At 40.7% G+C, this 12,435-nt stretch overlaps 1 protein-coding gene across 1 annotated transcript; it reads left to right on the top strand.

Moving 5' to 3' along the window:
* Window positions 1-720: 720 nt before the first annotated feature.
* Window positions 721-5,417, top strand: zgc:153913 (carboxypeptidase N subunit 2). The gene is made up of 2 exons (XM_046852231.1): window positions 721-946; window positions 3,573-5,417. Exon 2 carries the CDS (start codon window positions 3,579-3,581, stop codon window positions 5,145-5,147), a length of 1,569 nt encoding a protein of 522 aa, XP_046708187.1. The 5' UTR covers window positions 721-946; window positions 3,573-3,578; the 3' UTR covers window positions 5,148-5,417.
* Window positions 5,418-12,435: the final 7,018 nt, after the last annotated feature.

Genomic DNA, 12,435 nt, shown 5'->3' with positions numbered 1-12,435 from the left:
CAAAATTGTTAAATAAATAATAAACACCACGACTCTTCATCCTAATCATCATTGCATAAACTAGTAAATAAAAAATCTTCATCCTCATCATCATCATCTTCATCCTCCAGCTCATCATCATCAATATCGAACTTTTTGTCCAAACAAATAAATGCCACTAATATCAATTTACTTGTGAGTAATAAACTGCACACGTGTATGTTTCTATGTTGTGTTATTCGGTTATATGTTTAGACCCCTTTAACGTGATAACGTGATTGAAATACATAAAGTAGGGAAGTCACACACAATGTGTTTGTTTATTTGAAACAAAATAACAGTCGACAGAATTGGGTTTTGTTCTGTATAAAGATTTAAAGCACTGTACTGCTTTAATATAAACACAAACACACGTAGATGCTGTGTGTGTTTGCGTGTGTTTGTGTTTGTGTGTGTGTGTGTGTGTATCTCAGAGTATTGACTTATAGGGTAGAAGTCCACTCGGTGCAACAAACAGGAAGTTCCTCTCATTTCAACTCGATCTTGTATACTTTATATACTGATGAGCATGTGTATGTTAATAATACAAAGAACACATTATTAACAAACGTTCACACCACACACACCACACAAACACACCACACACACCACACACACCACACACACACACCACACACACACACACACACACACACACACACACACACACACACACACACACACACACACACCACATGCAAGTCTGCTGAGAGCAAACTGTTTTGTAACATCTTCCTGTAAGCCAATGACCAACCAAAAACAAATATTTTACTTTAGCAGAGCGGCTGAGCAGAGCGCCGGGATTAACACGCCTCAACCATCCAGGACAGAGTCTGAATCCGAACCTGAACCTACAACCTGAATCTGCACCTGAACCTGAGTCTGTAGCTCAAACGATTTCTTCCTAAGGAACATTCATGACACACAGGTACACCATCTCCTTCTCTCTTTCCCATTATGAGCTGTTGATGTGGTAAAATATCCAATATACAGACAATAGTTACTGGAGATCTTGAATATAAAATTGTTTTTTCTCCTCTTATAATAAGCTCCACTCTTCCGGGAAGATGTTCCATTAGATTTTGTGGAGCTCTATATCAGGAGATCTGCCACATCTTCCAACCCATTAGGGATGTTAAGATTCACAGATCCGCATCCGTGCATCAGCATAAAAGTTTACGATGTGATGCGTCGATTTAAAAAGTGTGCATCGGATAGCTAGAAGTTGGCATTTGTATCACAATGTATCGTTTTTAACATATTTGAGTAAATAAAAAAACTATTTATTTAATAACAATTTTCAGTAAATGCGCTATACTTAGAAAGTGACCAACAGTGTGTGACCAGTATTTGATATGTAGATCGTTTCTTTCAGCACCGCTGCTGCTATGTGAATATGACAGATCACAACACTACGGAGACCGAGGCATGTCGTGAGAGTCACATAGAGTACAGATTAACATAGCAGCGGTAGAGCTGTGAAGTCGGAATGTGCTAATTCTTTAATGTAGCGTAACATTGCCTATGCTTCGAGATGCTAATCGCGTTGGCTTCATCCTTAGAACACATGTAAAGTCGATCTTTATCGAGCTGGAACGTCTCTAGGTTACGTATGTAACCCTAGTTCCCCCGAGCAAATAAGACGCTGCATTGTAACGTTTTGGGAATGCCCCTGCGTTGTCCACGCTCTGAACCACGTGTGGCAGGGATTCAGGGAATGTGGCACGGAAACGCAGCGTCTCGTTCCCTCTGGGAACTAGGGTTGCATACGTAACCTAGAGACGTTCCCCATTCGGGAACTTCGAGCTGCGTCGTAACGCTTTGGGAACGAGTGTCCAATCATGCCACACTGACCAAACCCAGCCTAATGTGTGAGGGACAGAGGAGCCCAGAGTGGCTCTGAGGTTGAGGCCATAAAACCCAACAAAGATCAGCAGGGTGGACCAGCCTGCAGTGTCGGAAATGTCCTGGAGTGACACTCCAGTGAACCAGGCCGTAGAGGCTGCCACACTCCGGGTGGAGTGAGCCCTGACCCCGAGTGGAGCGGGAAGGCCAAGGACTCGTAAGCTGAAAGAATGGCATCCACTACCCACCTGCTTAATGTCTGCTTATTGGCCAGGAAACCTTTTCTATTAGGGCCATAGCAGACAAACAGCTGCTCCGACTTCCTCCATGGACTTGGCCTGTGGAGGTAAGTGTCCAGTGCTCGCACGGGACACAGTCGGTTCTTCTTCTCCTTGCTGGGGGCTAGAAATGGCGGAGGGCAGAATTCCTGTAACTCTTCAGGGAGGAGATCGCCAAGAGAAAGGTGGTCTTGACCAACAGGTACCTAAGGGCCACTTTGGCCAAGGGCTCGAAGGGGGGCTTGGAAAGAGCCGCCAACACAACTGAAAAAGTCCCAGGCAGGCACTCTGGGTCGCATCCGGGTCACAACGGAAGAACCTGCTATTGGTAAGCTTCGGCCCCAAAAGCGAAACTCAGGAACTTCCTGTACGAAGGGAGGATGGATACATGATCGTATGCATCTTTTAGGTCAGTGACAAACCAGTGATCTGATCTGAGTCACGACTTGCTTAAGGGTCAGCATTTTGAGTCTCATAAGTCAGTGGTTCGATATAGGACGCAACCCACCGTCCTTTTTGGGAAATATAAAGTACCGGCTGTAGAACCTGGTAACTCTCTCTGATGGAGGGACCACATCGATGGCCTCCTTCCTCAGGAAAATGTTTACTTCTGGGTAGCTCTCCTGGTCCGCTACGATGCCGGGCGGAACCTGAGGAGGGTGCTTGGCCCCTGGGGGTGCCGGGGTCGGGCGGGCACCATATTATGCGGTGCAGCATGCCATTTCCTGGTGAAATCCTCATAAAGTCCCAGACCGTGTTGAAGAGCTCTGACAAGGTGAGCCATATATGCCTCTCGGTCGAGGCTAGGGCTGCCATAGGCTGGCTAACGGCCTTAGCGGTTTCTCTGAGAACAGATTACCCTGTTAGTGATGCCACATCTTTCATTGGACAGATTACACATGTTATTTAGAGCGTGGACAATGTTGCGATGCAGCTTGAGTTCCTGAGAGGAAACTAACTTGTTTCACTTTAATAATTTGTAACTAGAAATGGCAAAAAAAAATAAATAAAGTGCTGTTTGTTAACAAATAAGACCTTGGAAATTTACTTCTACACCAGTGCAAAACATGCTTTTGGAAAGCAGGATTTTTTTGAGAATTGGAACAGTAGCTTTGCTATATCATTGAATGTTTTCTCATAAAAGAACACAACATAAGGCTAATTCTGTACCTGCTAACCAAAGGGACATTCCAAAATGGTTAATGTGAAAAACGCTTAATGCGATGAGACAGCATTTGTAAAAGATCAAACTCAGCTAACACATGAATAATGAAGCATTATTATATATTTAGCCACGTTATGTGTTTTTTTCACAATTAATGTTTTTTTCACATTAAGCATTTTAAAATGTCCCTAAATTAAAACTGCTAATAATTTTTTTTACACTTAGCAAAAACACAAGTATAATGATTAAACTTGTTGTTTTCCTAGGAGAAAATGAAAATCTTCTATGTAGTCGAACTTCTCCTGCTTCAGCTCTGCAGACATGCTGTCCTGAGCATTATCACCCCTTCCTGTCCATTTCCATGCCAGTGTTTCTCTGCTACAACTGTCATTTGCTCAGATACAAAGATGAAGACATTGCCAGTGGAAATTCCCAGCCAGGCAACAGCTCTGATCGTGTTAGCATCTGATCTGAGACAGATCATCAGTCAAAAGCATCTGGGAAACCTGACCAAGCTTGTATTCCTAAATAACCCGGTGAGAAACATCTCTCATGATGCTTTCGAAGGTCTGGGAAACCTACAGGAGCTGGAGATTAGTGGAAGTCCCTTTTTGTCCTTAGAAGCTGGGACCTTTAGCAAGTTGCACAAGCTGACCAAGCTGCTGCTCAACAGCAACAAGCTGAGAATTATAGCGCCAAGCATTTTCGACTCCCTTGAGAAGCTTGAGGTGCTTCAACTGAGAGCAAACTTGCTCCAGGATCTTCACAAGGCTCTGTTCCACACACTCTTCAACCTCCAAGAGCTCAATCTGTCCTCTAACAACCTCTCCACAATACACATGGGGAAGCTAAATAAGTTGAAAAAGCTGGATTTGAGTTTGAACCAGATCACTGATTTGCCCATGGACACCTTCCATGGAAACCCTCAGCTGCAAACCCTGTCGCTGCAGGGAAATCAGATCTCCAAAGTATCTCCAGGCATTTTCAGCTATCTGAACAACTTGGAGGAACTGAATCTCCGAAATAATAAAATAACAATGCTGAGCAATGGATTATTCCCTTCCTGTCTAAAGAAGCTCACGCTTAGGGGGAACTCCATGGACCATCTAAGTCCTAAAGCATTTACAGATCTTCACAACATCACTCATCTAGATTTGTCTGAAAATCTGCTGTCTTTTCTCCCTATTAAACTTTTCCACAACCTTTCCTCCTTGACTCATCTGGATTTATCAAAGAATTTGCTTCAGGAATTAGCAAGCACCACGTTCAGGGGGCTGTTTCAGATAAAACTCATCAATCTGCAGGAGAACGAGCTGACCTCACTAGAAGCAGACCTTTTCACAAACCAGACAAGCATGATGCGCCTCAGCTTGGCCAGGAACCGACTAGAGAATCTGCCAAACGACATTTTCGAGCCTTTAGACTTCCAGTGTTTGTTGAAACTCCATGGTAATCCATGGCGCTGCGATTGTGATCTGACCTATTTTCACGACTGGTTGAGTTACTACAGCAGGACGGTCGAGGACCTGAGCCAGGTGTTCTGCACTAATCCACAAAGTCTCCTGGGAATGAGTCTGACCACCATAAACAAGGAGCAGCTGGTCTGCATGAACACATCCATTTCCAAGACACAAGCTGTCAGCTCCAACTCTGGGACACGGTGCAGTCTCCAGGAAGCCGACGGTGGTGTCGTTGTTAGGTGCAAGCTCATGAAGTGTACAGATTTAAAGCTTGATATGTATCTTAACCAGGAAGATGGAGAAGCTTTAAAATATACTATAACATTACCATCGCTTGAATTGTTTCAGTGCTCAAACGGGACAGTTGTCCTCACTGTTTAACTTCCAGGTTCTTCTTCTTTATAGTAATCCAGTATACAGCAATCATTATTAATATAACAGTAATAATAACAAAAAAAGAAGAAGATATATTTGAAGAACAAGAAAAAAAGATGTCCTGTCATGTCTGATGTCATGTGGGAAAATTTGTGGAACACCTGTTATTCTGATCTGTTTCTGGAAACTGGGAAGTGGCTGAGAAGTTCAAAACAGAAAACCGAAAACGAATTAACAAATCCAAAACAGAAAAGAAAATCCAAAAACAAAACAACAAATCAGAAAACAAAATAACAAATAAAAAAACAAAATAACAAATCCACAAACAAAACAAATCAGAAAACAAAATCTTCTTCTTCTTCTTTTCTTCTTCTTTTGGCTGCTCCCATTAGGGGTCGCCACAGCGGATCATCCGTCTCCATCAGTGGCGGGCCGTGCATTTGGTTCCTGGGCCTTCAGTGGGGACGTACCTGACTTAATCCACCTCTTAATCTTAACCTCCACTATCACATCGCAATTATAGAAACCGTCAATACAATACAAAAACTCAATATAACAACGCGGCATTTCACATATGGAGGGTGAAAACCATTTTACTAAAGCAAGAAACCTAGTAAGGCTCCAAACTTCTACATTACAACAACAACTATGCACCTACATCATCCGGAGCAGTTCAGAATCAATATTTGTCAAAAACATTAAAAATGTAAATAAAATGCAACCTACTTACCAGAGATGCAGACTCATAATTTACACTGCTCCTCAGAGGCTGTACATAATCAGGCTGTTGACCCCAGGTACTTAAACTCCTCCACCAACTCCTCCATCAAATCCTCCACCTTCTCCACCTCTTCTCCCTGCAATTGCACCACTCCACTGCCCTCCCTCTCATTCACACACATGTACTCTGTCTCACCCCTACTGACTTTCATTTCCCTTCTCTCCAGCGCTTATCTTCACCTCTCCAGGCTCTTCTCAACCTGCTCACTACTCTCACCACCAATAACAATATCATCCACAAACATCAGAGTCCATTGAGACTCCTGTATGACCATATCCGTCAATCTGTCCATCACCTCTGCTAACAGGAAAGGGCTCAGAGCCGATCCTTGATGCAGTCCAACCTCCACCTTGAACCAGTCTGTTGTTCCTACTGCACACTTCACTGCAGTCACACTGTCCTTATACATGTCCTGCACCACCCTCACATACTTCTCTGACACACCTGACTTCCTCATACAATACCACAACTCCTCTCTCGGCACCCTGTCATTCGCTTTCTCTAAATCCACAAACACACAATGTAGCTACTTCTGACCTTCTATACTTCTCCATCAACATTCTCAAAGAAAATAATGCATCTGTGATGATCTTCTTTGCCATGAAACCATACTGTTGCTCACAGATGGTCACCTCTTCTTTTAGCCTGGCTTCCACTAGTCTTTCCCATAAGTTCATGATGTGACTGATCAACTTTATATTCCCCTGTAGTTACTGCAGGTCTGCACATCTCCCTTATTCTTAAAGATTGGTACCAGCACACTTCTTCTCCATTCCTCAGGCATTCTCTAACCTCTTGTTAAACAATCAAAAACTCCACTGCATCTGTCCTAAACATCTCCATGTTTGTACCGGTATGTCATCTGGTCCTACCGACTTTCCACTCTTCATCCTCTTAATCGCTGCTCTCACTTCCTCCTTACTAATCCTATCCACTTCATGCTTCACCATCTCCACACCAACCAACCTTCTCTCTCTCTCTCTCTCTCTCTCTCTCTCTCATTTTCCTCATTCATCAGCTGCTGAAAATACTCACTCCATCTTCTCAACACACTCTCCTCACTAGTCAACACATTTCCATTTCCATCCTTTATTGCTCTAACTTGCAGCACATCCTTTCCAGCTCGGTTCCTCTGCCTGGCCAATCGGTATAAATCCTTTTCTCCTTCCTTAGTGTCCAACTTCTCATACAGCTCCTCATATGCCATCTCCTTGTACTCCTGCCTACTTTTCTTATTACTCTGTTGATCCCAATTCTGTTTTGCCAACCTATTTCTCCTTCTGCTCTCCGGCACTTTCCTCATTCCACCACCACGTCTCTTTGTCTTCCTTTCTATTTCCAGATGTCACACAAAGTACTTTTCTAGCTGCCTCCCTCATCACTTCTGCAGTAGTTGCCCAATCATCCAGCACCTCTTCACCACCACCGAGCTCCTGTCTGACCTCTTTCCTGAACCTCACACTACAGTCTTCCTCCTTCAGTCCTCACTCTCCTCCTCTTCTTCTTCTTCATCTCCAAAACCATCCTACAGACCACCATCCGATGCTGTCTAGCTACACTGTCCCCTGCCAACACCTTACAGTTTTTAATCTCCTTCAAGTTGCATCTGCTGCATAAAACATAGTCCACCTGTGTGCACCTTCCTCCACTCTTATAGGTCACCCTATGATCCTCCTTCTTCTTAAAATAAGTGTTCACCACTGCCATTTCCATCCTTTTAGCAAAATCTACGCATTCCTCTCCTTAAGACCAAACCTACCATCACCTCCTCATTACATCTGTTACCTTCACCTACATGCCCTGCTGCCCCACTCAGCAATCTTTCATTCCTAGGTACACCATCTACCATTTTATCTAACTCAGTCCAGAATTTTTCCTTTTCTTTCATCTCACAGCTGACTTGTGGACCATAAGCACTGATGACATTTATCATTAGAAACTCTCTTAACCTCCACTACACTCTTACTGTAATCTTCCTTCAGGATCACCCCTACACCATTTCTCTTTTTATGCACACTGTGGTAGAACAGTTTAAACCCACCTCCAATGTTCCTGGCCTAACTCCCTTTCCACTTGGTCTCCTGAACACACAACATATCTACCTTCCTCCTCTCCATCATATCAGCTACCTCTCTTCCTTTACCAGGCATAGTAACAACACTTAAAGTACCAACCTGAACCACCACTCTCCTACACTTCTCTTTTCTCTGTAGACGTCTTCCTCCTCTCCTTCTTCTCCTTCGGCCAACAGTAGCCCAATTTCCACCGGTACCTGTGGCGGTCGTTGGTAACCCGGACCTGTACAGATCCAGCATGAATTTCTGATTTGTGATCCGCATAGTTCAGTTGGTACATGTTTTTACGCTGGATGCCCTTCATAACGCAACCCTCCCCATTTACCCGGGCTTGGGACCGGCACTAAGAGTGACTTGTGACCTGACTTGTAAAACACTAATGGCTGGTTACATCAGAATACAAAACAATAAATCAGAAAACACATCAATAAATCTAAAAACAAAGGTTAATAAAAAAGTTTGATATAATTTGTAAATGGAATAAGTCCATCTCTCTTTATTCAAGATGTACAGGAAATACACAATTGGAGAAAGTTGGCACGTGTGTAAAAGTGTAAAAACCTCTAAAGTTGCGCTAATGGAGATTTTATTTGTTAAATAATTGCAGAACTGTACATATGTACAAAAAACAATAACATATATCATTTTCTATTTCCTGTCAATCTTAAATGACAAATGTCTCAGCTATACCTACCTTTTCCAGTTTGTCTGAACTGTTGTTGTGTTTTCTGATTTGTACATTTGCTTTGCACTTCTCAGCCACCGTACTCCTTTCATTCATGTTAAAATAAATAAACATTTGGTCTCTATTAAATCAACAGTAATACAATGATGGTGTCATTTTTAATCTGTTTCATTCATTCATTCATTCACCAACTCATTCACCAACTCATTCACCAATTCATTCATTCATTCATTCATTCATTCATTCGTTCATTCGTTCATTCATTCGTTCAGTCGTTCATTCGTTTATTCATCAATTAATTAATTAATTCATGCATACATTCATTCATCAATTCATGCATACATTCATTCAGTCATTCATACATTTATTCATCAATTAAATTATTCATTCATGTGCTGTTAGTTGTCTGGTCTTTTTCTTAAAACTTCTCTTTTAATTAATTAGTCACTTTGTTTTTTGGACATTTGTTATCTGTGCATTTTTTTTCTTGTTAAACCCATTTTTTCTTTGTTTTAGATTTTTAAACAGTTTTTTTAATTAAAGTAATTTGGTTCTTTGTTTGGTTGTTTATTTGTGTGTGGTCATGTGTTCGTTGTTTGTTCGTTTGTCCCGCTTTCTTTTTCTCTATTTACCATCAGGTTTAGATTTATTTATTTGTTTGTTCATTTGCTTATTATTCATTGCATGTATTTATGTGTTGTTAGCTGTTTTTATTTATATGTTGTTAGTTGTTTGTTTGTCTTGTCTTTTTCTTTTCACTTTTTTTTTTTACAAGTTTTACTTTTTTATTTATTTACGCTTATCTATCTATCTATCTGTCTGTCTGTCTGTCTGTCTGTCTGTCTGTCTGTCTGTCTGTCTGTCTCTCTGTCTTATTGTGTACAGTGTCAATCTTTTTTTTCTTTTTCATTTCATTTATCAGTCTATTTATTAACAGTAGTAAATAATATTAATGAATGAATGAATGAATTTATTTATTTGTGTGAGCATCAGCAGTAAAATAGAAACGAGACCCCATTAGAACGAGGTTATTATTATAAAGGATAACAGTGATGTCGGGCTTCACAGAGCTGCCGGAGTCGATCTGATTCTTGGCCTGAGCTTCACATGAACACGGATTCCTTCAGCTTTCTTCCTGCAGTAAACAATCAGAGTAGCGATATCTCGGATCAGGAGCAATCATCTCATAAATCTTTGCTCGTTTTACTTGTTAAATGTGTAGTTTCTGATTGGCCCAGTTGGAATGTTTAACAGGACATGGAGGTTCAGTGTCCAGCAGCAGATAATCCAGGAGAAATCTCTCAGCACATGACTCAGGCTGAGCTGATAAGTGAGGTGGATACTGTGTGAAGTTCAAAGTACAACCAAACACTGTAACTGCTCCAACATGCACCCATGTGCTCTTTATCTCCACACGTGTGCGGAACAGGTTCTACCTCCAAGTTTCATTCCAGGACCATGTGACCTAAGCATTTCTTCTCTCTCCTCTTTTCTCCCTCATCTTCTTCTCCCTCTTCTTTTTCTTTTTCTTCTTTGGAATGATTTTAAATGACTATTAATAACAATATTAGTATTAAATCTATCTCTCTATCTATCTCTCTATCTATCTATCTATCTATCTGTCTGTCTGTCTCTCTCTCTCTCTCTCTCTCTCTCTCTCTCTCTCTCTGTCTGTCTGTCTGTCTGTCTGTCTGTCTGTCTGTCTGTCTCTCTCTCTCTCTCTCTCTCTCTCTCTCTCTATATATATATATATATATATATATATATACATATATTATTTATTTATTTATTTATTTATTTATTTATTTATTTTTGATTGATTGATTGATTGATTGATTGATTGATTATGGTTTGCTCTATGCATTTGGTTGAACTATACTATATAATAAGCTCTTCACACTTGCAAGATGTTCTGGTAGCTTTTGTGCTGAGGTGTGTGCTCATTCAGGGACAAGGCTTTTAGTAAAGTCAGGTACTGAGGTAGGTGAGGAGGTGAGGAGGCCTGGGAAGCAGTCAGCATTCACATTCATCATGTTTAATAAGTTGAAGCTCAATAGCATGAGATCTTTTTCTTCAACTCATGGGAAGCAGATCCTCATGGAGCTGGCTTTGTGCACTAGTTCAAGTGAAGGAAGATTTTTATATCAATGCATCCAAAGATATCCAATTCAATTGTGAGCCTCCAAAATTGTGGTAACAGTTTGGAGAAGATTTGCATTTTGGTGGAAAGGTTAGGTGTCCCAATACTTTTGAAAATATCTTGTGTGTATAGTATATATATATATATATATATATATATATATATATATATATATATATATATATATATGTTGCTATATTTTACATAAAAAAAAAAAAAAATTATCAGCAGGATTTTCTAAGAATGAACAATAAAGAAAAGACAATGCTAATAATTCTGGCCCACAGAGGGCGCTCTTCACCCCATCAAACTATCTCTCTCATTGCAAAACGAATTCAACAAGAAAAACAATATAGATTTGACCGTTTCAATCAAGATGTAAGCTCTTTGTTGTGATAGATGTCCAAACCGTAGACTGAACATGGATCTAGATCCGATTTAAAAATAAAAATAGAGCAATAATGTGAAATATACTGTTACTACAAGACTATAACATGACGAGACTGCAGATGTTTTGTCTGTATCAAAATTCTAAATTCAAGAAAGCTGTTTTTTTGCTTTAAATGATACCTTGGCTATAGGAATTTTATACAGCCGTTTACTAAATAATATACATCTCAATTCAGTTTTGCACATTGAAGCTTTCCCAGCAATCCAGATGCAGACAGAGATCCCAGAGGTGATAATGATGAAAAAAAAATTAAGAAAAAAAAAACAGAAAACCCTGAAACGGCATAAGGAAAAACTTTAATTCTCTGACAGAAAGCCTTATGTAGAAGACTACATTTGTACATTTATTAATGTTCAACATAGACATAAGGTTCCTGGGATGATAAGAAAGTCTTGCTGATCCCAGCAGCAGCACCTGGGAACAAATTGATACGATTCAGCTGAGATTAAAACGAGATAAAAATGAGCTGATTCTGTAAATGTATTAAGTAAACATCCCCATTCTTCTGGGTAGATGTTCCACTAGAAGTTTTACTAGATCTTGGAGTGTGCTGGTGGAGATTGTGATGTAAGGTTTGAAACAAGGATGGCGCTTTATAGCAGGAGATTTTCCACATCGTCCAACCCCATGGAAAGCAGATCTTCATGAAGCTGACTTTGTGTACGTCATGCTGGAACAGGTTTGGGTCTCTTAGTTCAAGTGAAGGAAAAATGTCATGCCACCGCATCCGAAGACATTTTATACAATCGTGTGCCTTCAACTTCGTGGTATCAGTTTGCAGAAGATCCACATATGGCTGTAAAAGTCAGGTGTCCTAATACTTTTGTCAATACAGTGTAGCCTTGTTGCTAAAATCTTTCACTGGATCAATCTTCTCGTACTATAGCTTCAGGTCCGAGGATACAAGAAGTCATTGAGCTCTGCAAGAACTTCCTGGTTTGAGGTTGAACTGCCAAGATTGACATCCTTTGGGCCAAAGTAAATAATTAAACCAAACACTCCTTCAGCTATTAAACCGTGTCCTACACAAAAGCTCGGTTATGTAGCGTCACATTCCTTCGTCAACGTATGACGTTCCTTCGTCCTCTATCAGGACCATCATGTAGCACAAGCAGGGGTTCAAACAACCCCACAAAGGGAAAGAAGAAAGTCTTTAATTCAT

The sequence above is a fragment of the Silurus meridionalis genome, chromosome 6, assembly GCF_014805685.1.
Source record: "Silurus meridionalis isolate SWU-2019-XX chromosome 6, ASM1480568v1, whole genome shotgun sequence".
Lineage (NCBI taxonomy): Eukaryota > Metazoa > Chordata > Actinopteri > Siluriformes > Siluridae > Silurus > Silurus meridionalis.
Note: the sequence above shows the minus strand (reverse complement) of the source record. Positions and strands in the feature narration are given on the sequence as shown.